Source organism: Scardinius erythrophthalmus, assembly GCF_964197995.2.
Source record: "Scardinius erythrophthalmus genome assembly, chromosome: 5".
Lineage (NCBI taxonomy): Eukaryota > Metazoa > Chordata > Actinopteri > Cypriniformes > Leuciscidae > Scardinius > Scardinius erythrophthalmus.
This window is the reverse complement of record NC_138225.1, coordinates 12,895,759-12,923,476: the sequence shown is the minus strand read 5'-3', so window position 1 is coordinate 12,923,476 and position 27,718 is coordinate 12,895,759. Positions and strand designations below refer to the sequence as shown.

At 37.4% G+C, this 27,718-nt stretch overlaps 3 protein-coding genes across 7 annotated transcripts; 2 read left to right on the top strand and 1 right to left on the bottom strand.

Moving 5' to 3' along the window:
- Positions 1-351: 351 nt before the first annotated feature.
- On the top strand, positions 352-4,568 carry LOC308691142 (D-amino-acid oxidase-like). 2 transcript variants are annotated; one of them, XM_081366086.1, is made up of 11 exons: positions 352-667; positions 1,177-1,372; positions 1,494-1,608; positions 1,770-1,846; positions 2,060-2,125; positions 2,237-2,291; positions 2,807-2,911; positions 2,985-3,064; positions 3,217-3,334; positions 3,413-3,511; positions 3,595-4,568. In XM_081366086.1, exons 1-11 carry the CDS (start codon positions 571-573, stop codon positions 3,724-3,726), a joined length of 1,140 nt encoding a protein of 379 aa, XP_081222212.1. In that variant the 5' UTR covers positions 352-570; the 3' UTR covers positions 3,727-4,568. The 2 variants fall into 2 exon arrangements, with proteins under 2 accessions (XP_081222212.1, XP_081222213.1); XM_081366087.1 differs by having other exon boundaries at positions 373-533.
- A 754-nt stretch (positions 4,569-5,322) lies between these two features.
- On the top strand, positions 5,323-10,858 carry LOC308691141 (D-amino-acid oxidase-like). Of its 4 annotated transcripts, none has more exons than XM_081366082.1 (11): positions 5,323-5,638; positions 6,149-6,344; positions 6,438-6,552; positions 6,951-7,027; positions 7,185-7,250; positions 7,707-7,761; positions 8,235-8,339; positions 8,422-8,504; positions 8,718-8,835; positions 8,919-9,017; positions 9,541-10,858. In XM_081366082.1, exons 1-11 carry the CDS (start codon positions 5,542-5,544, stop codon positions 9,670-9,672), a joined length of 1,143 nt encoding a protein of 380 aa, XP_081222208.1. In that variant the 5' UTR covers positions 5,323-5,541; the 3' UTR covers positions 9,673-10,858. The 4 variants fall into 4 exon arrangements, with proteins under 4 accessions (XP_081222208.1, XP_081222211.1, XP_081222210.1 ...); XM_081366085.1 differs by having other exon boundaries at positions 5,333-5,396; XM_081366084.1 differs by having other exon boundaries at positions 5,333-5,504.
- svopa (SV2 related protein a) lies at positions 10,621-27,078 on the bottom strand. The gene is made up of 16 exons (XM_081366077.1): positions 26,863-27,078; positions 20,091-20,251; positions 19,162-19,247; positions 17,688-17,786; positions 17,442-17,513; positions 17,222-17,346; positions 15,174-15,237; positions 14,843-14,968; positions 14,586-14,714; positions 13,768-13,841; positions 13,462-13,538; positions 13,138-13,242; positions 12,926-13,037; positions 12,670-12,751; positions 11,917-12,006; positions 10,621-11,249 (listed from the first exon to the last, which is right to left on the bottom strand). Exons 1-16 carry the CDS (start codon positions 26,895-26,897, stop codon positions 11,037-11,039), a joined length of 1,650 nt encoding a protein of 549 aa, XP_081222203.1. The 5' UTR covers positions 26,898-27,078; the 3' UTR covers positions 10,621-11,036.
- Positions 27,079-27,718: the final 640 nt, after the last annotated feature.

Sequence of the window (27,718 nt, the reverse complement as noted above, 5' to 3'; positions counted from 1 at the left end):
TGTGATAAATAAAAATGCCAATAAAAAAGTAGAGTAAATAATAATAATAATAATAATAATAGGCTAAGACATAGTCAGTAAAAGTTATTTTATTTTTTCACCAACAATATCATATAGCTACCTCCAGACAACTGCTCACTTTACAACTAACTAAGTAGAGCTGGTATCTGTGTGAAAGTGTCGTGTTATGATAGGAGTTTTTTTTTTTTTTTTTTTTTCACCACTTAATGCAATGCAATGCAAACCACAAACTTTGTCAGTAAGAATCACTAGACTACTTGTCGCCATCTAATGGAGTAACGAGGTCTGAACAAATCATTGAACGAATATGAACAAAACTTTTTAGTGAGCAGATTCAAAAGAGTCGAAGTCACTGAAGTGAGTGACTCAAAACCAAAACCAAAACTATGGCTGACTTGGAAAAAGTATGATGCTATTTCTTCCATGTAAGACTATTTCGAATGCAGCCCATACTGAACATTTTCTGAGGGCGAACACTAATAGCGCCAGCTCAACGTGACAGTTGACGTTAGGTAATGTGAGATAAAGTTAATTTTTAAATTTTGCGACATGTCATTACGTTGCTTAAGACTTGTGCATACACAAAAGAAGATAAGGACCTGTTTAGCACAACGTCGACTTCTTTTTGGAAGTAACAAGAAGTTTGGTGAGTGAAGCTGTTCTTTTTATAAAATAAAGTAATAAAGTGCAGTAGGCCTATACCGCGAATGCAATGTAAAACCGTCTTCCAAATGCACATGTAAATGTAGCTATTTCCAGCTTGACATTACATGCAATGCATTACTTTTTTAAGCTATAGAAAGCCCACAAGAAGGCAACCAATAAGAACAACTCAAGCTCTCTAACCTTGTTAGTTGGTTGTCGTTGTCCATGTTTAATCGTGTCCATATGGGTTTTTATAGACATAAGACTTATTAATCAAATAAAAGAAGCCCTTCACATTACGCTATAAACATATGGCAGCATTGGACACATGTTTGCATTGAAATAGTTTTCAAATCAAATTGCAGCATTTTATGAAACCGTGCATTAATAATTACACTTGAATTTAGAGGGTTTTTTTTGCATAGAACATACAGACATCAAATAGCTTAAGAGCATACAGCATATCATTATTAAAATAGAAAAAAAAGGTATTTATGCATTTTTCTGCAGACATGAAGGTGTGCATCATTGGAGCGGGGGTCATCGGCCTCTCCACGGCTCAGAGCATCTACCAGCACTTCCACGGCCGGGTCACCCCCCTCACCATAGAGGTGTATGCTGATGTCTTCACTCCACTCACCACCAGTGACGGGGCAGCTGGACTCTGGCAGCCGTATCTATATGACAAGGGGAACGTGAAAGAGACGTGAGGTTTCATTTGAGTGAATCCAAAAGTGCATATGAAACAGTTGAAGCACACCCTCATGTTTTCAGAGATGCTGTATAATCTAGTAGAGAATAAAATGTTTTTTTTTTTATTTTCACAGTAAATGGAACAAAGAGACATTTGATTATCTACAAAGTTTCCTCAGCTCTCCCGATTCAGTGAAAATGGGAATCTTCCTCCAGTCTGGCTACGACCTGTGCACTGAAACTGTACCAGTGAGAAGCTTCTCATTTCCCTCCTTAAAATGCTTGATATTTAAATGTATAGTAGAAATTTAATGTAGCTCATGTAGCATGCAGATGGTATGTCACTGAACGGAAACAATGCTAAATTTTCAGGCATGTTTTGCAGCTGTCTCTCTGCTTCTCTCAAACAGGACCCCTCCTATAAAGACGCTGTGTTGGGCTTTCGCCAGCTAACTAAACGTGAACTTGATATGTTCCCGGGATACAGGTACATATCACCTGCATCTAATCGTTTTAAGTGTCAAAGTCCCGGACAAGACATGGAGTAATATTCAGCTTAATTGGACATTCAAATTGAGTCAGGGCAGACCTACTGTATATACATTTTTAAGTGCTGATGTTTAAGGTTCAGTTTGGTTGATTTAAGTTCAGTTGAACTGAAATGTAATTGATCTCAGTGTCGTATATGTCCATTTCCCAGCTATGGATGGTTCTACACCACTGTCATGATTGAAGGAAAGACATACCTGCCATGGCTTATGGATTGGTGAGAGATCTTAACAGTAACCTGAAGTTGGATGAAGTTGCATACTGTATGCATATACATATAGATGTCTAACATATACATTTTAATAATTTCCTGGTGTTCTCTATACAGGTTAAAACAAAGAAATGTCAAGTTTCATCAGAGAAAGATTGGTTCATTTAAAGAGGTTTGCACATGTTTTTGGACTACTTTCAATCATTTCAATAATTGAAAAGCTTTAAAATAGATGTTCAATTCAAGAAATTATAGATCAATATTAAATCCACAAAAAAAAGCTACATTTTATTTATTTTAAATAATTCATATTATACTACGGGGCTGTTGAATGCTTGAATCTGATTGGTTGACGATTTGTTCTAAGGTGTGCAATTATTTTCATGGAAACTCACGGCTAAAGTAGTTCCAGGCCAGTCTTAACCGCATTACCACCTCGGTGTGCATTATTTTCTAATACTTCAATGCCCATTGTCAATTATTCCTTACTAAAGCAGTTATAATATCATAATATAACAGTTATAGTTTTCTGTATCACTCATACTTATACTAGATGCAGTGGAACTTCATACTGTAGTTTAGTAAGACAAGAATAGCAACCAGTTTTTGACCCACTTATAACTGAGAACCTCGTCTATCCAGTTGTAAAGTGATTGTGCTCAAAGTTTGTAAAAAATTGTCCTCCAGTTGGCAGATAGTGGTGCTGATGTTATCATCAACTGCTCTGGTGTCCGATCAGGAGACCTACAGCCTGATCCTGAGCTCAAACCAGGAAGAGGACAGATCATTAAGGTGATCATAAAATTCAATCAGGGTTTGAGTTTTAGACAAAACAGTGTCATCTCAGATTGCTATATGTCAACAGGTAGATGCTCCCTGGATAAAACACTGGATCTGCACACATAATTTCTCGTCTGGCAGTAATTCGTCATACATCATACCTGGGTGAGTTTCTTTATGGTCACAGTCCATATTTGTATTAAGACATACATAGATAAAGGCAAACATACTGTGTTTGTTTACCTAATCTCTGAGTAATTTTTATTATGAAATGCAAAATTTGTCCTAGGTCTGATTCACTCAGTTTGTTTCTGCAGGAGTCGTTTAGTCACTGTGGGCGGAGTTTTCCAAGTAGGAAACTGGAATCTGCAGAACAGTTCTGTTGACCATAAAAGAATCTGGGAAGATGCCTGCAAGCTTGACCCCAGTCTACAGGTAGGAGAGTTGTCTAGATTTGTTATATAAGGAGTGTTTTTTTTTTTAATACAGATCTGCTCAATTTTTTCTCTCTAGCATGCCCGGATAGTAGAGGACTGGACTGGTCTCAGGCCCGCACGCAGTAAAGTTAGACTGGAGACAGAGACCATGCGATCTGGACCACACACATTTGAGGTGAGCTTGTAGTGAAGAGAGCACTATTTTGTTGGCTTAACTCTTCCTCTTTTCACACACCATGCTGTTTTCATTCACCTCAGGTCATCCATAACTATGGACATGGAGGTTTTGGACTGACCATCCATCGTGGATGTGCTGAGGAAGCTGCTCGGCTCTTTGGACAGATCCTGGAGCAGAAAGGCTTGCTAGCACACTTTAAATCACGCCTGTAATAGATCTGGGTTTATGGACAGTGTAATCCATAATCTCATCAGACATCAGCAATGTTATTCTTAATCTCAACTTTGTCATACTGATTCCAAAAAGTTTAAGAATTCTAAACTACAATTAAATAAATGTTCATATACACATGTTTTATATTTTTTTTATAAAAAAAAAAAAAAATTGATTGTTTTAAAAATATGACACATCATAACAGAAGCGAATTGTCAAAACTTTTTTTATGTTAATTAGGGGTGTAACAATATATTGTGTCACAATATATCGCAATACAAAAATGCATCAATATGTTTAGTGGATAGTTCACCCAAAATAAAAATTACTGTGTGGGAAAAAATTCTAGTTTTCAGAGTTTTAGTGTCAGTCCTACAAGAAACTGCTATAAATAATGTTGAATATAATGTACAATAATGCAATGGGGGAATAATTGTGGGTCCTGATAATGCCAAATGTCTTATGTTAGCAGTAAAAAGTGACAACATTATTTTGTTATACATCTAGTCAGACAAAATTATTTAGACAACATTATTTATACATCTAGTCAGCTAAAATGATTCTGTATTTTCATCTTTAGAATCATGAATATTTTTATTCTGGTGTCACTATTGGGTTTCCAGCACCAAGTCCAAGCCTATTCATTTACACCCACAATGTAAAACCAAATGTAACATTTTGATCAACAGTAAAAAAAATGTCTTAACCTTTTACCATATGTCTTGGAGTATCTCAATAATATTGTATCGTGAGTTCATTATTGTGATATGTATCGAATCATGACGTGGGAATCGTTACTCCCCTACTGCTAATGTATAATAAAGAATCAGATGCAAGCATGATTTATTTAATGTTTTTATTTGAAAGCTTTTTCAAATTTATTTTAAGCATTATTGTTTACATATTTACATTACCTGTAGTGGCAACACTGGCAAGGGCTCTCAGGGTTCCCACTTTGAACATACTTTTTTTTTGCTCAAAAGAAATCTGTTCAACCTTTGAATCAACTACCTATGAATTTAAATGTGTGCTCACACTTTTTTTAATTATTCAAATAAATTAGCAGTTTTATAAATTCATAAAAATTACACAAAGGCATGAAAGGAGATACATGATGCATACAACCTGAGGCCTGAAGACTGATTCAATATAATGTATTATTTTTTTTAAAAGCATGGTTTCTTTCCTGTGGATTAGCATTTAAGGATATAGAATTTAGCCATCAAAATGAAAAGTCAATCAAATGTGATAAATAAAAATGCCAATAAAAAAGTAGAGTAAATAATAATAATAATAATAATAATAGGCTAAGACATAGTCAGTAAAAGTTATTTTATTTTTTCACCAACAATATCATATAGCTACCTCCAGACAACTGCTCACTTTACAACTAACTAAGTAGAGCTGGTATCTGTGTGAAAGTGTCGTGTTATGATAGGAGTTTTTTTTTTTTTTTTTTTTTCACCACTTAATGCAATGCAATGCAAACCACAAACTTTGTCAGTAAGAATCACTAGACTACTTGTCGCCATCTAATGGAGTAACGAGGTCTGAACAAATCATTGAACGAATATGAACAAAACTTTTTAGTGAGCAGATTCAAAAGAGTCGAAGTCACTGAAGTGAGTGACTCAAAACCAAAACCAAAACTATGGCTGACTTGGAAAAAGTATGATGCTATTTCTTCCATGTAAGACTATTTCGAATGCAGCCCATACTGAACATTTTCTGAGGGCGAACACTAATAGCGCCAGCTCAACGTGACAGTTGACGTTAGGTAATGTGAGATAAAGTTAATTTTTAAATTTTGCGACATGTCATTACGTTGCTTAAGACTTGTGCATACACAAAAGAAGATAAGGACCTGTTTAGCACAACGTCGACTTCTTTTTGGAAGTAACAAGAAGTTTGGTGAGTGAAGCTGTTCTTTTTATAAAATAAAGTAATAAAGTGCAGTAGGCCTATACCGCGAATGCAATGTAAAACCGTCTTCCAAATGCACATGTAAATGTAGCTATTTCCAGCTTGACATTACATACAATGCATTACTTTTTTAAGCTATAGAAAGCCCACAAGAAGGCAACCAATAAGAACAACTCAAGCTCTCTAACCTTGTTAGTTGGTTGTCGTTGTCCATGTTTAATCGTGTCCATATGGGTTTTTATAGACATAAGACTTATTAATCAAATAAAAGAAGCCCTTCACATTACGCTATAAACATATGGCAGCATTGGACACATGTTTGCATTGAAATAGTTTTCAAATCAAATTGCAGCATTTTATGAAACCGTGCATTAATAATTACACTTGAATTTAGAGGTTTTTTTTTTGCATAGAACATACAGACATCAAATAGCTTAAGAGCATACAGCATATCATTATTAAAATAGAAAAAAAAGGTATTTATGCATTTTTCTGCAGACATGAAGGTGTGCATCATTGGAGCGGGGGTCATCGGCCTCTCCACGGCTCAGAGCATCTACCAGCACTTCCACGGCCGGGTCACCCCCCTCACCATAGAGGTGTATGCTGATGTCTTAACTCCACTCACCACCAGTGACGGGGCAGCTGGACTCTGGCAGCCGTATCTATATGACAAGGGGAACGTGCAAGAAACGTGAGGTTTCATTTGTTTCGATTCAATGCTGTGGCATAAAAATAGGAAATATATATCAGTTGAAGCACATCTTTGTTCGTTATTCATTCACAGTAAATGGAACAAAGAAACATTTGACTATCTACTAAGCTTCCTCAGCTCTCCAGATTCAGTTCAAATGGGAATCTTTCTCCAGTCTGGCTACAACCTGTGCACTGAACCTATGGCGGTGAGAAAATGATCTTTCGATTGCATGTAATGTCATTTTTTTTTTTTTTCAGTGTACAGAATGTTATAAACTGCAAGTATTAATTGATTGAACATACTGTATTATATTGTCAGGTAATTGATTTCACATTTAGGTCTCTGCCTGTGTGCCCTTAACTATTGCAGGGCATGATCAAAATGGCAGAACAGAACATAATGAACCTTATTGTATAGCTGAACAAAAGAAGAAGTTGTCACAATCAAATAACCTTAAGCATCCACTTGATCTAACTGCTGAGCCCCCTCTCTCTGGCATGGGTTAAAACCAGCATGAAATTAGAGTGAAAATAACTAACCGATCTCACTTATCCATGAGAGATCATTTTGAAAATTACTGCAATCTCTGCCCCCCTCAAACAGGACCCCTCATTTAAAGACGCTGTGTTGGGCTTTCGCCAGCTAACTAAACGTGAACTAGATATGTTCCCGGGATACAGGTACAGTACTTGTAAGCTGTATCTAATCATAAGTTATTTCTATAATTTGATGCTGCTGACTTGTTTTCAAAATCAGTTTGGTTGTTCTACCCCTTAAATTGGATTTGTGAATGTAGTGTGTTGTGTCGCCTTTCCTTTTTTCCACAATCCCTTTCAGTTTTGGGTGGTTCAACACTGCTCTCATGATTGAAGGAAAGACATACCTGCCCTGGCTTATGGACTGGTGAGAGACTCCTGTTATCTTATCAGTGACCCAAATTACAATGGGAATGAAATAGAATAAAGTATGGTTCAAAAGTCCACAATAAAATATGAGATTCAAAATCTAGTTTAACTCAGAAATAAACAGTTTTTGCATTTTGAAAAATTTAAAACAAATAAACATTATGACGTAAAATTAATAATTAGTATTTCAGATTTCTAGATTTTCTCTATAAGTTAGAGTTGTATAAGTTAGAGTATATTTTGTATCTACACATCTAATACATGCACATGTGTGTGTTTAATTTTTATATGAATGTACTTTTTCTTCTATTTTATATGCATCAGAATAACTGTTATGCATTTATATAATTATGTAAAATCTGTAGTGGATGTGTTTCATTGTGGAACTTTTTCAGGTCTAACAATGATTAACACAGACTTTGGCAAGTTGGTCATGTTTCTTTGTTTTTTACAGGTTAGGACAAAGAAAGGTTAAGTTTTATCAGAGGAAAATTGGTTCATTTCAAGAGGTTTGAAAAATGCCATTGTCATTCTCACACTTTATAAATGAAAATCTCAAGATCTTAAAATTTACACTACCTTTAAGAAGTTTGTGGTTAGTGTGATTTTTTTTTTTTTTTTTTTTTTAAGAAATTAATACTTTTAGTCAGAAATTATGCATTAAATTGATCAAAAGTGACAGTAAAACAGTTTCCACAAAAATACTAAACAGCACAGTATTTTTAACATTGATAATATAAAGAAATTTCTTGAACAGCAAATCATATCAGAATGATTTCTGAAAGATCATGTGACACTGAAGACTGGAGTAATAATGCTGAAAATTCAGCTTTGACATCACAGGAATAAATTAGATTTTAAAATATGTGAAAACCCTAATTTTCCTGCTAAATTCATGCTGAGAGTCTGTCTCTGTACTGTTGCAAAATGGCTTCAGTCATAGAATGTGTGCATTTGTAATGACCTCAGAATTGTCCTCCAGTTGGCAGATAGTGGTGCTGATGTTATCATCAACTGCTCTGGTGTCCGATCAGGAGACCTACAGCCTGATCCTGAGCTCAAACCAGGAAGAGGACAGATCATTAAGGTGAGGTTTAGTGGATAAAAGTCAATCATACTTAGAGTTTTTGCATAGAACTATGTTGATCTCATGCCTTTTATATCAACAGGTAGACGCTCCCTGGTTAAAGCACTGGATCCTCACACATGATTCCTCATCAGGAGTCTACAACTCACCATACATCATTCCTGGGTAAGACTCGTTGAAATAAAAGTTGAAGTTGAAGTACAAAAACTTAAACTGAAATAAAAATAAATTAATAATAATATAATAATTAATAATAATAAAAATGACAAACCACATAACAAAATTATTAAAACTAAAAAAAAGTCTAAATGACTTCATGACTAAAATGAAGTCTTGTCTTAGCAGTTGCACATGACCTCAGGTCCTCTGTTTCTGCAGGAGTCGTTTAGTCACTGTGGGCGGAGTTTTCCAATTAGGAAACTGGAATCTGCAGAACAGTTCTGTTGACCATAGAGAAATTTGGGAAGCCGCCTGCAAGCTTGAGCCCAGTCTACAGGTAGCTCTCAGGCATTTTAGCCTTGCTAAATTATTGTTTGCTTGACTGGCCTGAGGGGATTGAATCTTCTTTTTTCTCTCTAGCATGCCCGGATAGTAGAGGACTGGACTGGTCTCAGGCCCGCACGCAGCAAAGTTAGACTGGAGAGAGAGACCATGCGATCTGGACCACACGCATTTGAGGTGAGCTTGTAGTGATCCTTAAACTGAAGATCTTATGGCATCTTCCAATGAAGAGGGGTCGCTATAAACAGCTAGATGATGTATGAGTTAATGCGGAGCCCCTAATGGGACATGGTAATAGAAAAAAATGTTATATGAGATGGGAGGAAAAAATTATATTGCAATGCTTTTTGTGTTTCCCCAAGAACCATTGCATTCGCTCGCAAAACATTTGCTCACAAAACTGGTGATGGAAATAATATGGAATAGGAGGGAAAACTATTTTTATGCTTTTGCTAGTTTCTTGGGGGAACAGAATGCAAAAGTTTTGCAAGCGAATGCAGTTTCTTAGAGGAACGCAAAAGTCTTGCATTAGAACGCAAAAGATTTCTAAGCACACAGTAAAGTTTTGCAAGAGATCGCAAAAGTTTTATGCAAAAGAAACTGAGTGTATTTTTCTTCCCATCTTGTATATTTTTTCCATCACCCTTTAGGGCTCTGTAGATTCTCCTCTTTTCACACATGCTGTTTTCATTCACCTCAGGTCATCCATAACTACGGACATGGAGGTTTTGGACTGACCATCCATCGTGGATGTGCTGAGGAAGCTGCTCGGCTCTTTGGACAGATCCTGGAGCAGAAAGGCTTGCTAGCACACTCTAAATCACGCCTGTAATAATAGATTTGGGCCTCTGGACAGTGTTATCCATCTCTTGAATTGTCGCTAATCTAGAGATGCATAATACATTTGACTACATTTATCTGCACTAATCTACAATAAAGACACATACTATTTTTCTTTTTTTGAATCATAATTTATTGTTATCATACATGTACATCCAGTGCAGTGGCAAGAGATCTGTGCACAGAGACACAAAACGCGGCACTACATCGCAAAAGGCAGGCATAGGAGACAACTCTCTGGATTCACAGGAACAACTGCACACTTCCCATCATGCCACACACATACCCACTGTACGGTTGAAAAGGCATAAATACAAATGACCGAATATATCATTGAGAAGTCGAGCTGAAGAAACAAAGACAGTATGACAGTAATAAAAAATATACTTGGTCTACAGACCTGTTCAGGTGAAAGCCACTTGCTATTGTTTTATTGTTACTGAGCTGTATCTTAGGATTCAGTAACCTTTGATATGCCAGATTATAAGGGAACAACTGGAGTTTTGTACATGAATGAGAATTTTACATGAGTGATTGCAGTTGGCAGCCAGTGAGAGGACAAAGAGAGGTGCTGAGTGGTACGAAATGAAGACTTTGATGCCCACTAGATAACGTCACTGCTGTCAGCGAAAGTCTAACACTATCAATGGCTAACATTTAACCAACTTAAAGTATGGTATATGGTTGAGAGAGAAAAAGGAAGATAGCAGAGACCACAAACTGGTGCAATGTCTGATTTATAGCAGCATCCGGTCTCTGCTTCGACGAATAGATAAAAGTTGTCATGACCTCCCCAATGGAATGCTGGGAGTGGAGTGTAAGGCCCTCTTAAAGAAATAAAAAATTAAATAAATCTTTCTACTCACTCTCATACTAAACCTGTCACAAACACTCAAACCCTTGTGCTATCTTTCAACTTCAAGACTTCAGGACTTTGAAAGTTCAAATCTTTCGTTCTTCTCCTAAACACCCCCAAAATGCTCTTCAAATCCTTTGAACATATGAGAGCGATGATGGTTTTCATGTGTTAAACTGCATAATGCAATTATAGATATATTTTCAACCCATTTACTGTTGTATTACCTGAAAATGAGGCAAAAGGGGAGTATTATGTGATGGAAATCTATTCCCCTTTATTTTTCTGGTCCAGAGGTTCATAAAGAGAAACCTTGTAACCTTTGGTGGGGGAACGTGTCATGAATGGACTGATTTAAATCAAAACCAAGCAGTTCTTAAAACAATTCAAACTGCGATTCCTTTGTGGACACACATTTTATTTTACAGATAATATTCCCCACTTCCATCTAAGACCAATTTCTTCAACAAAGTCTTTCCAAACCCCTCTGTTGTGTTCCCTCAGTCCTGTGATCCAGAGCTCGAATGTGGAATCCCTCCCGGGCTGTGGTCTGAGGCCCGTCCCATCATCTCCTGACCCCACTCTCTGTGACTGGACTCCTGGAGGCCCCGTCCTGTGGTCTCTATGGGCAGTGCACAGGATGCAATAGCAGCCAGCAAACAGCAGCAACAGTACACTGACAGAGTCAGATACACTGACGATTCCAGCATCACCTTCAGGAAAGAAGCAGAGATGGATAGAATATGTCAGAGAATCTCACATTCACATTGGGGTTAGTAAGATTTTTTACCGTTTTGAAGGAAGTTTCTTATGCTCACCAAGCCTGCATTTACTTGATACAGAGTAAAAACAGTAATAGTGTGAAATATTATTACAATTAAAAATTCCTGTGATGGCAAAGCTGGTGTCACATGATCCTTCAGAAATCATTATAATAAGCTGATTTGCTGCTCAAGAAACATTTCTTATTATTATCTCAGTATTTAGTGGAAACTACACTTTTCTCTATTTTTCAGGATTCCTTGATGAATAGAAAGTTTAAAAAAGATGACAGTATCTAATAGTTCTGTATAGACAAAAATGTGAACTAAAACTTGTGCATATGCACACTTAGGGAATGAGACTCGTTTTTTCTTCTCTCTTTTTTTAAGTCATATTTCTGGTGAGAATCTCTTTGAACTGTTAGTTTTTGCGAGCTGGACTCCGAATCATGTTGCCCACATGAGCAGCACAGATCAACATATCAGAGCAGGTGCCCTAACTGATTTCCAATAAATTAAGACAAAGTAAAGAAAGTAAGTATATTGGATCTCCAACATTAGGGTTAGAGTATTCTGTATTTTTAAGTCTTTTATAATTTTCTAGATAATGTTTCCACACCTGTGCCACAAATGGTGTGATGAGAGCTCCAACTCGGGCCATCCCACTACTGGTGCCCAAACCCAGTGCCCTCGTCGCTGTGGGATACACCTGTAAAAGACACCAAGAGAGTGCCAGCCATTATCTTCTCATTTAAAATGTAACTATTACTTAACCTCTGAGTGAATGGACTTACATGATCTACATTTATTTCCCTAAAGTTTCTTCAGCATGATTTTATGCTATAAACACTTTCAAACCCAGTTAAATATCCCAGACAAAGATTAATGTAGTTAAGAAAAATGCCTCTCTCCTTTAGGTAATATACAGTCAAGTTACTATGTAACTACGCAATAAAATGACCTCAATGACAGTAATGTCAAAGTCAACATACAGACACTGTGTGTAATATTCAACCATCCAATCATTTATCTGGAGATGAACTCCAGTAGTTTATGAAAAAAAACGTAGGATGACAAAGTGGCCTGTTTTATTTCAGGTGAGTTGTTGCATTTGCTGCCAAGTGGTGGGAGTGAGACAGGAATTGGACGTTTCCCAAGGTCAAAATCCTTCTCTAGTGCAGCTGTTGCCTTGAGAGAAACATTTAACACCACATTGACAGTCTACAGACTTTACTCTCCTTACAATTTATCTGCCAAGAGTGTCACATTTTGCTGTGTTTCTATTTGACATTCTTTTGACATGGCAAAGAAGGATAGAGCTTTGCCTTTGAGCCTCAGTTCTTCCAAGAAATACTCTTCCAAGAGTTCTCACCTCAGGAGTATACACATATGCAGCCTGGAAACCTCCAGCGATGAAGGCCCTCGCTATGAATATAAATACTGTCAAAGAAGTCCTGCAATAAAGGGAATAGTTAGGCTATATGGCATAATGTATCAAAGATGTCACATTAGAAAGAAATACTAGTCTGATTTTCCATGACATGTAGATGTAGATGTATGTTCACATTTGAGATTAACACAGGCTCGAGTGCTCTAGAAAAATGTCCATAATGGATGTGCTTTCTGACCTTCCCACACAGCCGTACAGCGGCACAATGCAGAGGGAGAAGACAAAGAAACACAGTGCCATGGTCTTCCTCCTTCCTAAGCGATCAATTGCCCACAGGGTCACCAGCAGGCCTGTGATGCATCGATCAATACGTTCATCACATTTTCTTTTTTGCCTGTCATACGTTACTTAAAAATTAGATGTTAATGGTTTTATAAATCAAAGATGTACCTGGAAACTCAGAAAGTGTGGTCCATAGAAGGTCTTTGTAATCATCTGAATTCAGATATTTGCACTCCAAACTACATCCTGGGTCCCTTTTTCTGCCCTTCCCCCCTAGGGAGTGATACACGACCAATATATGCATACAGAATACATTGGTTGTATTGAGTTAGTTTTCTACCACACTATAGTTTGAAATGTATTACACAGACTGATTTATACTGATATAGTATATACAGTATATTAAATATGGTATTCTATTCCATACTTGGCCTTTACATTCTCACTGTGCTGCTCCAGTCTGTTTTTAAACACACAATATCTGTCACTCACCACCACAGGCGCCTCCCTCCTGGAAAAGCTCAGTGGTCAGTAGAACCACACCATAATATGAGAATGCGTTAGAGAACCTGCAACAGAAAGCGCATAATAATGTAATAAAATAAACAGAATATGAATGCAAGCAGCAAGAACTAAACATTGTGAAATATCTGAGTAAAATTGTGAAATAAAAGAGTGAGATCAGACAAATCTCAAGGAACAAAAAGTCCTTTTAAGGATTAGTGGACATCTACATTCGTGATTTAATGACTGTTTACACAGTCATTTATGGGAATCAGTATTGTAGGACTCTTTTACCATATGAACCAGAGCAGAACAGTAGTCCAGCGCAACGGTGGAGAGAAAAGATCCCGAAGTTTTCCCCTGTCCTCCTAAACACAGAAAACAACAATTATACTCAAAATAAGGAGAGATGACATATAAATAACAATATTTATCACTATAAATTATGTAAACATTGTATATATTTTTAAAATGTCATTTATTTCTGTGATGGCAATGCTGAATTTTTAGCATCATTACTCTAGTCTTCAGTGTCCCATGATACTTCAGAATTCATTCTAATATGCTGATTTGCTGCTCAAGACACATTTCTTATAATTATCAATGTTGAAAACAGTTAATATTTTTGTGGAAACCATAATGCATTTTTTTTCAGGATTCTTTGAAGTATAGATAGTTGTAAAAGTGTAATAGTATGTATAACAGTATATAATAGTTCTGTATAGACAAAAACATGAACACGTGTCGTTTAAGTTGGTTCTAGTTTTTTCAAAAATTTTGAATAATTTTATGTACAAACATGTTAATGAATCATAATTTATGCATGAAAACATTTAAACACACATGCAGTTGTCTATTCCTTCTTTAATCATATTTTTGGTAGGAAACTCTTTAAATTATTGTTTCTTTGTAGAGTTTTTGTGAGCTGGGCTCAAAATCATATTGCCCACCTGAGCATATGGGCAAGCATATCAGAGCAGTAGCCCCCAACTGCCACAGATTCAACAGCATTGTATTATAGGAAGTGTTTAACTGTTTTCTCTTAAAGAAAGCCATATTGATATACATAAAGTAATATACTAATATATAAGTATATTTAACTAATACCTTACCTGTCTGGCCACTATGAGTTTTCCCAGTGGCATTGGGACATTATTCTCTGAAGCAATGCGTTTGAGTGTGTTCAAAGCCTTCTCCTGATTTCCTGTCAGGACGTCGTAACGAGCACTTTCTGGCAGCCACTGATGATGTGCATTTGACATTTAGTTTACTCTATTGTTCAGACAATATATTGCTCACATCTTAAAGAGAATTCCATATCTAGCTCTAAGAGAGAGAACCAACTGATATTTGAGAACTTCATACTTACAAAGCAAAAAAAAGCAAAAATGAAGAGTGGAATAGTGGAGAGGGCCAGCAGCCAGCGCCAGCCCCAAGTTGGCATCACCAAAATAGCCAGCAGAACTTCAAATACTGTACCCAAAGCCCAGAATATCTACAGCAGATCAGAGGGAAAGAGATTTTTAGACTAAATCCACAAGTTATCCTGGTTATGATGTTTTGGTTCAACTTATAACTGAAACAGTTTAATCAGGGCTATGATATCTGTATCTAAAGAATAGAATAGAATAGAATAGAATAGAATAGAATAGAATAGAATAGAATAGAATAGAATAGAATAGAATAGAATAGAATATTACCTCTATCAACAGAATGCAAGTGGCTCGGGACCGCATAGGGAGAAACTCAGCATACAATGTTACTCTTAGAGGAGAGAGCAAAGGTTTCTGTAAGTCTCTAAATATTTAATGATGTTGTTAGATGAAAGTGGCACATTCAGATTAATCACAATAAAAAAAATAAAAAAATACTGGAGAACCTACAGATTACAGTTTTTCTTGATTGCTTTTGAACTAAAATATCAAAACCATAACGCCATTTATCAAAAAGCACACCCATTTCACTAAACTATAAACACTATTCCCCTGTTTTGACACATGAGTCATGTGAGTCATCCCATTTTCAATGGGAAAGTGCCCAAGCAACAATCGCTTGGCAAGATTGTGCAGCAACATTACTCAAAAGGTTGCCCTGTGTATCATCATCTTAAGAGTCAAAATTGATCACACACACCAATCAGAACCTTCAATAGATGGATAAAAGGGCCAGAGTCAGTTCATTCAGTTTTGGAACAATGGATCCAGAAAGACATGAAGGAAGAGGTCAAGAACACTGGAGTGGAGGAGGAGGAGGAGGAGGAGGAAGGTGAAGGGCAAGGGATGAAGTCTCGGATGAAATTCGTGCCACTCTAGTTGCCCATGTCTTTGTCCATGGTATGACTATGAGGGAGGCTGGGCTACCAGGAAGTTGAAGTTGAAATTTGAGTCGCTTCACCATCGCCTTGATCTTAAGAACCTACAAGTGGCTACAAGTTTTTTTTACTTTATTTAAATCGCTGGGGTCTACGCAAATTCTTAACTTGTCTCCCCGAGAGACCGCCACCACTGAACTGACCCACTCAGTGGGCTGCTCGATCTTTTTTACATAGCCATTTTCCTCCATTTCATGCAGATTCTGGACAATCTGTCCCTTGAGTGCAGCTGGATGTCTGCGCACGGGGTGGACAACACCTTTAGCATTAGGCTATTTTGATTGTGTACTACCCTGGTAGAGTCCCTGTGGTGCGTATTAGCTCAGGAAAGTCACGAAGGCCTTGAGGAACAATGTCTTGTTCGAGAATGCCCTCCACAGGCGAGTCAGCCTCAGCTTCAGCAGCATTTTGTACGGAGTTCAGCCTTGCAATCAAACCTAAAGCTTCAGCCGTGGCTCCGCTGAGCACACTTTCCAGTGCAATATCCACAATTTCAAACTCTGCATCGGTGGCACACTCTTTGTAGTGCACTGATAAATCTACGGCAGCGACTGGTTTCAGCTTATGATTAGAGCAGGAGCGCAACAGCTTGTTAGAGCGCTTCAATTCACCAGTGTGCACGAGTAGCTGGTAGCTGTCAAGAGTCAAAGTGTTGCACTTGGCACCAGTATCTATCTTGAACTGGACTCTCTGCGAAAGTATCATCAAATGAACAGACCATTTGTCCACAGTTAATGCAGCTGCTGGAAGCACAACGTCTGTTAGGCTAATGTTCAGTATTTCATCATTAGTCTCCTCCAGCGCCTCTACATTCAGTGTGTGGACAGCACGTTTACGGCACACTGCCATCCAGTGGTTGGGTCTGTGGCAGTAAGAGTACGTTGAGCCCTTGGCTGGGCACTTGCCTTGGCGAGCTATCCTCTTGTTCTTCCTTGGTCTGATATATTTCTCAAACTTTTCTAGCACTTTTTCGGGATCCTCTTTCTCACCTTCAGCCCAGGTGAGGGTTTTGTACATTTCTCTGCCTTGTCTGCCTATCCACTACCCAGTCAATCTTTGGGTGCTCAAACTGCGGGGTAGCCATGCTACACTTCTGACACCATGTAAGATACTGGAGACAATAAAGACAGTGAGTGTGACTGCACAATAACTGCTTTACTGAAGAACACGGAACCTCGACTTGTTGCTGGTGTCCACACAAAGGAACTGGCCCAGCCAACATAACAGCGCGCTCTAGCGGCAACACAATACATTACAGTTTTTTTGTTTTTCAAAATAAATGCAGCCTTGGTGAGCATAAATGGCTTTCAAAAACTTTAAAAAGTATTACTGACTTTTGAACAGTTGTGTATGTATTTAGATTTGTGTCACACTTACGATTGTGGAGCCCCTCCAATACCGAAGCCCACCAGAGCTCTGAGGAACAGGATCCATCCGTATATAGGTGCAAATGCACTGAGGAGGCCATAGAACAGGGTCCACAATACACTCATCTTCAAACCCTACCACAAACACACACAGGGTTATATAATTAACATTTGTCCAGCTATATCGTTGGACATGCACATACTGCTCTTTCATTTATGAACATACTCACTGTTTTTCTCCCATATTTATCAGATATGTTCCCCCATAATGAAGAACTGATCATCATTCCAATAAATACAACCTGTTTCAGAGAAGGGGAGAAACACAGTTATTCATAACAATGTGGTTAATCAGGAAAACACATTCAGGAGCAGCTGATGCAAAGCCTAACAGAATAAGAAAACCAGTCCTACTGCCAAACTACCTAAAAAGCAAGAGAGGATTCATTATTGACTAAAGGAGTAGTGTACAGTACCGAAGTTAGCAGTGCCACCTGCCAGCTGGGCAGTGCCCACTCACAGTGCAGTTGAGGGGCCAATATACTGAGAATCATCATCTCCATGGCGTCGGCCATCTGCACATAAATAAAATCATCGGAAATGTGGAAATAAATATAGCAACTACAAATTCTGACTACACAATTGGTAGGTAAGCTGAAAATGTACAGCTTATAAAAATGACACTGTCTTTCTAGAATCCAAGGTCAACTGATTATAATAGAGTGCAACAGTCAGGTTCCAGAAGTAAAAACTCCATTAATTTTCTCCATAGGGAAATGGATTTTTAACGATAACTTATAAACCTTTAAAGGTAGACCTACTGTTAACTACAAAGTAGTTAACCCAAGGCATTTACTTCTGCTGTAGCCGTCAGCCAGCATTATTTCAACTTATTTTTTAAAACAATCTTGTTTAACAGCAGAATTTGTGGTGAAAACTACATTACCCGTGATGCTGAACAGAAAATTACACCATTCAGAGAGTTGCCAAATTCAAACCGCACCAAAATAGCTCTTTAGCTCCGCCTACTCCCATGAAGCACAGCGAATGACCTAATCGAGTAGATCACAAAATACTTCAATATTTGTATATATGTGCATATATTGCAATAGACTTAAAATATATTGTTTTTATATAATTAAAAAAATTTAATAAGTAGTTTTATATTTCTCCATTGTTTTTAATCCAATTAGTGTTCGCAATGCCTCATGGGATTGTAGTTCTTTCAGTCATTACAGCAGTTAAGTACACAGTCTTTTGCCTTTGTATTTTTGTCTGATTTTCAATAGCTTGCTTCAAATCAAAGTTTGTTGTTGATTAGCTTGGTTCATGGTAGTCTCGCGTAGCCAGACCTTCAACGGACAGCAGAAGGACCGCCCAAGAGGATGTGTGACAATATAATGTCGATGTCCATACAATAACAGACCAGCTGTATCTAATAAATTATTCATTCATGGATGTTGTGCAAGTTTACTGCAACAATGGTCCTGCGAACTTCACGTACTTTTGAAAATCCAGCGTTTAGTTGATCCTGGTAAGCGCTCATTGTCACAGTATTAAACACAACGGCTTTCTTCTTCCACGAGGGGTTTTGGTGTCACGGCATTTCTTTTCAGGCAGACCGATAAAGAACACACACGTCTCCCGGCCGGATATCCTGTAGAATTCAACCAATCAGATTGCGACTTCGAAACTCCTGAAGTGTTTCCAGAAAAGTGTGCCATATGCATCAGACGTTCAGCCAACGGTTCGTAGATGTGACGTCTGAGGCTGAGACTAGGTTCATGGCTATTACGCTTTAACAAAAACTTTTAAAAAATCTTAAATGGAAAAAATACTTCCGGAACCAGTGCCTCTGAAGAATTGGACGAGCCCTGTTGCACTATATTATACAGTGTTGTGAGGGTACAACAGTTATTCCCTCTCTACATTTCGTTGAAGTATTGTTACCCATGAAAGTCCAGTCAGGATGGACAGTTTCCACTGGAATGTCCCAAAGCCAATGGCTTCCACTGCATCCTCAACCATGAAGGTATCTGTTGAAAGAGTAACATATGGAGAGTAGTTTAGCCTTAAAGATGTTCAGTGAGCTGTCTGATAATGCAAATCCACTATGCTTTGTAGGAGGCATTAACATGCTCACAACAGTGTTATTTCAGAATTATTTATAAACTATTATAGTATTTATTAATATTGTGAATCAGCTTTTATTTTTGTATATAAAATTTTCATTTAGTTTTAGCATTTCCTATGTGCATTTGTCATTTATTAGTTTAGTTTTCTATTTAGATTTAGTTTATTTTTATTTCAGTTTTAATCATTTTAGAACTTCAATTTAAACTTATTTTTATTTCAGATCAAGGAAAACATCTTGGAGCGCTGCTTGCTGGAAGGACCTTTGTTAAGTAGTCTCAGAAGGTGCTCTTTGGTTGGGTTGCAAACTTGTATTTATAGAAAAAGAGATCCAAGGCACTTCTTCTGATTCAAAAAAAGTTTAAAAGCCTTTATTCAAATCATGGCTCAATCTAGAAACATTAAAAATAACTAAAACACTGCACACTGATGCATTTCGGCCATTCAGCCTTCCTCAGAGTGTTTTCATTTTTGTTTATTTCAGTTAGTTGCCAAGGCAATGTTTCTCATTTACATTGAAACTTTTTCATCTAATATTAATATTTCATTTCAGCTTTATTTCATTGGCAAAAACTATTTTTAATAGTTTTAATTTACAAGAACAAACCCAGATCAAAATCTCCAATAAATATATATATATATATATATTTTAAAAAAAACATATTTAGAAAGAAAAGATGTGCTTTTTCTAATAAAAATGTTAAAAAAAAACATAGCTAGTGATCAAAAAGCTGTATTAATCATACCATCAGTGGGGTTGGCAAATTCCCGAGGCACCGGAGCACCATCGGCCAAGGAAACAGACTCCATATCCGTCCGTCCTCCCTCCAGCTGCAAAGCCTCTTCCCTGCTGCCATACTCATCCTCTGAGCGAGCGCTTTCACCTGTGCGCCGAAATTTCACCACTCTGTCAGAGAGATGAACATGCAAGCAGAAAATCAGGTACAGTATCAATCAGGTAATTCTGTAGTATTTGCTTTCGGCTGCGACCCATTGACTAAAACAACCGGTAAGGGGAGGATTGATATATGAAATATATATATAATGAAATATCCTTTATATTTTTGCAGTGGCTGTTTTAAAAAAATATGAAGAAAGATCATATAATGATGCCTGGCATCTAAATCACAGGTCTAGCAATGCCTATGCATGATATAGCAGCAGCCCACACACCATGCAGCATATATACGCTATTTATTGTAACGTGGCCGGGCAAATTAAATCATTTGACAGAACAAGCATCTTTATATGGAATACAGATGCAATGTGTAGGACAGAATGATGCACATAACAAGAGACTGTTGCCAAGGAACTTCCTGCTTGTGCAATCCCTCTTCTGGTGTTCTAGAAAAAAAAGCTTGATGTGTGAAGAGACAGCGGAGTGATGTTTGAAACTGTGACTCACAACCGTCAGCCTTTATAGGGCACCTGGAAGACAGGCATCCTCTCACTGAATGAAAACTGCTGTTTAAAAACAAGAGTGACAGATGCTCCAGCGATAGTCGGGGGATTTTACTTTACAAATATCTCCGCGGTTAGACAGATTAGACCAGGGAGCAGTAAGTAAGAGGAGCACACAGATATCCCATGGTCTGATAACTGTAATTGCAAGGCTCACAGCGACACTATGAGCAATAAAGCCTTCATGTGCAGACAGGCAGTGTAATTAAACAGACGACCTCTCCACGCTCAGCAGAGACAAAAAGTACATCGAGACTCGAGAGCATTCAAAAAACACAAAACTAGGATGAAGATATAAATCATCAATGACAGAACAGACCTGAGCTCCATTAATGACTGCAAGCATAAAGAAAATGCTAAGAATGAAGGATGATTGTTACGATTATTTCCATAAAGCATGGAAAAAGCCAAGCTGAAACAAGCTCTATATCAGCAATTAAGAGCGCTGCCATCATGATTCCTGCACACCATCAGATGGCGACCGGGCCTACAGCCAAGCATCAGAAGCACAGGAATTACATCAGCTTTAGCAGAATATTCAAAACTCTTATGAATCAGTGGAGATATTTACTGCAACACAGATGAATGAAAGAATGAATGACATTGGCATTTATATAGTGCTTTACTATGTGCTACTGTACACCCAAAGCACTTTACAATCATATCAGGGGGTCTCCCCTCAACCACCACCAGTGTGCAGCGTCCACATGGATGAAGCGACGGCAGCCACAGAGCAACGGCTCACCACACGCCAGCTAAAGGTGGAGAGGAGAGAGAATGGTAGAGCCAGTTCAAAGGATGGGGATTATAGGAGGCTGTGATTGATAAAGAGGGAATTTAATTTGGCCAGGACACCGGGGTTCCACTCCTACTCTTTACGAGAAGTGCCATGGGATTTTTAATGACCACAGAGAGTCAGGATCCAGGTTTAATGTCTCATCCGAAAGATGATCATAAAAAGGTTAAAGCCCAATGACACACAAGGGCAAATTTCTATTTATTTGTAACTTGTACTGTCTTGTTAAGATGCTTCTGATGCATTGGGTGATCATCAAGACCAAGATATGTTGTTGTTGTTGTCCTCATTCCATTTCAAAACAGTCATAAGACGCGTCTCCATTACCCTTCAAATTGCGCAAATTGAAATTGCGAATTGAAAATACGCTTAATGGAAACGCGCAATTTTCGCAAAAACTCCCATTTATCGCAAAAAAGTTTTTACGCTCGCATGAGGTGGTTTTTCAGGCAATTCGAAAAATAAATATTTCGCAAAACTGCAATGTTTTTGCGCATTTACAGGTCACCTGATGTAAATAAAATCCTGGATTCTAAACCTCAAAGAAATGCCACAATCAAGACCTCGAAGCAGAAATGAGGGAGAAACACCAGAAACACCTCATATGTGCCGCTCTCAAGTATAAGGGTCTTTCCTTATCATTAATGATTGGATAACACACATACGTCTCCATTGATTAATAATAATGGCCAGTGCAGTGGCTGGGATATAGTACATAAACCTACCAACGTCCGTTGCTGTGATTTTTGGAATGACTTTACTTATCGCTAGAGGAAAAAATTAAGTTTTAGTCGCATAACATCGGTTAATGGAAACGCCGTCATTTCGCAATCGTTTTTTGTCGACATTTAGAAAAAAATCGCAAAAGTTTTGCGCAAATCTGTAATGAAAACGCGACTTTATGCTGTGCTGTAAATATGTTTGTAAATTCAAAAGAAAAATGTTACAATAAAAAGCTGATTACATAAAAGATGAAAATTACATTAGATTTAAAACATCTAGGTGTTGTTAGGACATTTTAGACAGATTTTTTTTTTTAAATCACTACTTCACTGAGAAAAATAGGGACTCGAATTCTATGGTGATAAAAAAAAAATTCACACTTGTGTTGTTCGCAGAAATTACCACCATAGGAAATTAATTGGAAATACAAAAAAAAATATTAAAAAAGAGAGCAATTTTGGTGGGGGGTACAATCTACAAATCAGTCCAATTGCAGAAAAAAAGCATACAGCAGTGAGGGGGTGAAAATATAAAAAAATATCTAAAATATCAAGAGTGCAAAATAGGCACACTCCACCCAAACCCCACCCTCAAACATAATTTGAACTGGTTTGACTGCAACACAAAGCAAGTTTTTGCAAATGCGGAAAATACAATCAATAATTCAGCCACAATGCAGTAAAAAAAAAAAAAAGCAGCAAGGAAGGTGTTACACTCTAAAACATCAAGAGTACAAAACATACACTCAAACACTCATTCACTTACACATTCTCACAGACACACACAACACACTATTACACATGCATAAATGAACTGGTGTTGCTGTAACAATATGGCAAAATTGAGCCAGAAGACTCAAATAAGAGGTTGAAATCAAATCAGACCCAGATTGATTAAGCTCTGATAAAGAATTCCTTTTCAGTTTGTTAAATTTTTATTGAATTTTGATGTTTTAACAAAATGTATTTCTCTGCGTCCAGGTTTGACTGTGGTAAAATTATTGGAAAAAATGACACTTCAAATCAACATATCAAACAAAAAATATCTAAACCTTGACAAAAAGCAGTCTTTGAGAATGTCTAAATATATATCCAAATCCACAGCCTAATAAAAGTAAGTTTTTTATGTCTAAAAACAACTATAGAATATATAAGCCTCTTTATATAGAGCTAAATAGGAATCTAGTGGTTACGCCATGGCATTAAAGATGTTTCCCTTATTTTACTCCCATCAGATGACACTAATATGCCTTCAAAAATTGGATTTTAAATGCCTTGTCTCAATTTTAACCTGAAATGCAGCTTTAATTTAAAGGGTTAGTTCACCCAAAAATGAAAATTCTGTCAGTAATTACTCACCCTCATGTTGTTCCAACCCCGTAAGACTTTCGTTCATCTTCGGAACACAAATGAAGATATTTTTGATGAAATCTGAGAGCTGGATCACTCCTCCACAGGCTTATGGACACCTTAAAGGGTTAGTTCACCCAAAAATAAAAATTCTGTCAGTAATTACTCACCCTCATGTTGTTCCAACCGCGTAAGACCTTCGTTCATCTTCGGAACACAAATTAAGATATTTTTGATTAAATCTGAGAGTTGTCTCACTCCTCCATAGGCTTTCAGAGGGACCGAAACTTGCTGGCCCAGAAAAGTTATTAAAAAGATCGTTAATATAGTCCAAGTGACTCCAGTGGCTCAATCTTAAGTTTATCAAGCGACGAGAATACTTTTTGTGCGCAAAAACAAAAAAAAATAACGACTTTATTCCACTATTCATTTCCTTCTCTCTGGGCCTCGTAGTGTTTTTGCGCTGCGCGTCTGTGTTGCACGTCATCACGCATCACACACATGACCCGCTTCGGCCAATTGTGAGCCTACGTGGTGACGTGTAACACAGACGCGCTACGCAAAAACACTACGTGAACCAACTAGAGGCCCAGAGAGAAGGAAATGAATAGTGGAATAAAGTCGTTATTTTTGTTTGTTTTTGCGCACAAAAAGTATTCTTGTCGCTTGATAAACTTAAGATTGAGCCACTGTAGTCACTTGGACTATATTAACGATCTCTTTAATAACTTTTCTGGGCCAGCAAGTTTCGGTCACATAGCAGCCTATGGAGGATTCAGACATGGCTCAGATTTCATCAAAAATATCTTAATTTGTGTTCCGAAGATGAACGAAAGTCTTACGCGGTTGGAACAACATGAGGGTGAGTAATTACTGACAGAATTTTCATTTTTGGGTGAACTAACCCTTTAACTTGCTGGTCCAGAAAATGTATTAAAGACATTGTTAATATAGTCCAAGTGACTCCAGTGGCTCAATCTTAAGTTTATAAAGCGACAAGAATACTTTTTGTGCGCAAAAACAAACAAAAATAACGACTGTATTCCACTTTTCATTTCCTTCTCTCTGGACCTCGAGTCTTTTTACGTAGTGTAATAGCGTAGCGCGTCTGTGTTTCACGTCACCACGTAGGCTCACTATTGGGCGACTCTGGTCATGTGTGATACGTGGTGACGTGAAACACAGACGCGCTACGCTATTACACTACGTAAAAAGACTCGAGGTCCAGAGAGAAGGAAATGAAAAGTGGAATAAAGTCGTTATTTTTGTTTGTTTTTGCGCACAAAAAGTATTCTTGTCGCTTTATAAACTTAAGATTGAGCCACTGGAGTCACTTGGACTATATTAACAATGTCTTTACTTTAATACATTTTCTGGGCCAGCAAGTTAAGGTGTCCATAAAGCCCACTTTATTCTTCTGCGTCTAACTTACGCCGTAGCTACGTCGTAGGCTGTGTGTAGAGCGCGTACCCTTCGGCGTACCCTGACGTGCACCTCTCCAAAAATGTAACAATGCGTCAACTCTACTACGCGGACGCAAGCGCTGTAATTGGTCTGCTAGGACCGCTCCCTCGGGTTTCACATGCTCCCTCTGCGCGCGTCAACGCGGACAGCGACGCAGAAGTATAAATGAAAACCAACGCGTTGCCTACAGCGTAGAGGCTCCGGCGTAGGTCCGACGCAGAAGTATAAATCAGCCTTAAGCCTGCAGGAGGAGTGATCCAGCTCTCAGATTTCATCAAAAATATCTTAATTTGTGTTCCGAAGATGAACGAAAGTCTTACGGGGTTGGAACAACATGAGGGTGAGTAATTACTGACAGAATTTTCATTTTTGGGTGAACTAACCCTTTAAGGGTTTTCTGTTAGAACTGTCGTGTAAGCGGGCCGCTAAGTTAATAACTAATGATCTTTGCAACGGAAGTGAATCAATCAAAACTAACTTTAGCTGGACAATAACTTTATTCTAGAGCTGCTGTAAAGCCAAAACAATCTCTGTTACTTTAATTTCCTATTATCACTGTAAACCTGCTTTGAAACAATCTATATTGTTAAAAGCGCTATATAAATGAAGGTCACTTGACTTGACTTTAATTGAAAAATAAATAAATAAATAAATAGAAAAAATGTGTATTATTTTCAAATAGAAAATGATCATAATTATTGCATAAATATTGATTTGTAACATCAAATTGTCTCAAAATTCTTTTGTTCAAAAATAAAAAAAGTTACATTTTAGGTGTTCGGTCACTTTTGACTGAAGTGTGACTCCCAAATAAACAATACCAGAGGGTATACAGACAATAAATGTAATTTTAGTGTAAATACTGTAATACAAAATATAAAAAATAAATTAAAAAAGAGATGGGTTTTGGAAGCAAAAAGAATGTATTACCATATGTAATTTATAATAAAAAATAAATAAAATATGATGAAAATAACATCACATTTAACAGGAAAATACAGTATAGTTAAAATAATAATAATGTATTTTATAATAGCTTTTTTTACATTTTTATTGAAAAATTAAGAAGGGTTTTTCTTCAGTGTATACTTAACCTTGGGTAAAGATGTTTTTTTACCCTGCCACATTTGTAAAGGGCTAAGCACTGTATTTAACCCTGGGTTAAGAAGCCCTGTCCCAGAAATAATTTAAAATGCGAACAATCTGAAAAGTCACAGACAGGATTTTCATTTTCTAAAAAGCCAATCAAATTAATCTGAATAGCTCTCAAAGTGATACTGGCAGAAATTGACATCTGTGAGCAGAATGAGTGTCTATGTCAATAAAACATGTATACACAAATAACCATTGTGTTATTCAATGGAAGGAGTCATGACATGTAAAAATGCAAATGAACCAAAAGACGAGGAAAATGGTCTTTGCAACACAAGGTTACTGCTTTAACATGTACAAATAAGCTGTTTAATCTACTTGAGCTGTTTACCGAACGTGCACCTCTGCCAATTCATAAATCCCAAATGTGCGTATCCATATTCTACATCAAACAGCATTATGTAAGCATTGATTTTTATTTGATTTTTAAAGTTGCATAAATATCAATGTCACGTTGTTTACGGCACATTCTAGTCGCTGTAGGTCACTAAAAGCTTAAATGAACGGAAGAGTGTTTGCATGATGGCTCAGGTCGCGTGCAGATGAAAGAAAAAGGATGAAAAGAACACTCACGGGAGCTGCCTTAACTGAAACAAATCATCGTCCATTATCGGTCTGTTCGTCGGGCTGACGGAGTCTTTGTCTCGTCGCCGTTACATTGCTGTCGAGTCGAGTCGAGTCTGATTTCAGCACCACAGGCGCGAGGACCGTGAAGAGCTCAGAGAGGGGCGGTGTTGTGCGGAGCTGCCATGATTCCTGCGCCTGTCGTGTCGCTCCTGCTGGATCTCTGCAAAGGCTGGAACGCCCGTGTCATACCAAAGCACCAGCAGGGAACTGTGAATATGTTCTGGAGATGATGAATCAAGACAATACACTTTGCCATCCATGTATATCATTGATCATATATAGCGCCCCCATTCATGTTATTTTTTATTTGTATTTTTTTATTATTATTATTATTATTTAGCCTATATAGATTATTACACTGGCCTACATGTTTCCAAAATGTGAAGTAAATTCTATTCATATTTTAAATATTCAGTGAGACAAAAATGTCTGTAGGCTAATGGTTAATAAATTGCATTGAAGCATTTAAAACTATATAAACAATTTTAGGCTTGCTAGTGCACAAGGTCATGGCACTGTTTGCCATTAACAGATTTGATTACCGAAGACCTACCGACAAATCGAACAAAATATTAGATAACGTGACAATAGGTAGGTACTCACTTGTCCTTGAAAGGATGATGTAATTTTAACAAGGGATATGATGGTAAGACTTGATGCATAACAAAGATTAGATTTAACAGACAATAAATGTAATTTTGCTGTAAATACTGTAATAAAAAAGAAAAAAAAAGATGGGTTTTGGAAGCAAAAAATAATAATAATTAAAAAATAAAATATCATGATGAAAATAATATTACTA

Bases quoted from the DNA above. Each gene is read 5' to 3' on its own strand.
- LOC308691142 (XM_081366086.1), top strand. From the start codon at position 571: ATGTCATTACGTTGCTTAAGACTTGTGCATACACAAAAGAAGATAAGG. The intron at 1,373-1,493 runs GTGAGGTTTCAT...TTATTTTCACAG, and splicing joins AAGGGGAACGTGAAAGAGAC to TAAATGGAACAAAGAGACAT. The intron at 2,292-2,806 runs GTTTGCACATGT...ATTGTCCTCCAG, and splicing joins AGATTGGTTCATTTAAAGAG to TTGGCAGATAGTGGTGCTGA.
- LOC308691141 (XM_081366082.1), top strand. From the start codon at position 5,542: ATGTCATTACGTTGCTTAAGACTTGTGCATACACAAAAGAAGATAAGG. The intron at 6,553-6,950 runs GTGAGAAAATGA...CCCCTCAAACAG, and splicing joins TGTGCACTGAACCTATGGCG to GACCCCTCATTTAAAGACGC. The intron at 7,028-7,184 runs GTACAGTACTTG...AATCCCTTTCAG, and splicing joins GATATGTTCCCGGGATACAG to TTTTGGGTGGTTCAACACTG.
- svopa (XM_081366077.1), bottom strand. From the start codon at position 26,897: ATGGACGATGATTTGTTTCAGTTAAGGCAGCTCCC. The intron at 20,252-26,862 runs GTGAGTGTTCTT...TCTCTCTGACAG, and splicing joins TTTCAGTTAAGGCAGCTCCC to AGTGGTGAAATTTCGGCGCA. The intron at 13,038-13,137 runs GTACATCTTTGA...GATGCATCACAG, and splicing joins CACACTTTCTGAGTTTCCAG to GCCTGCTGGTGACCCTGTGG.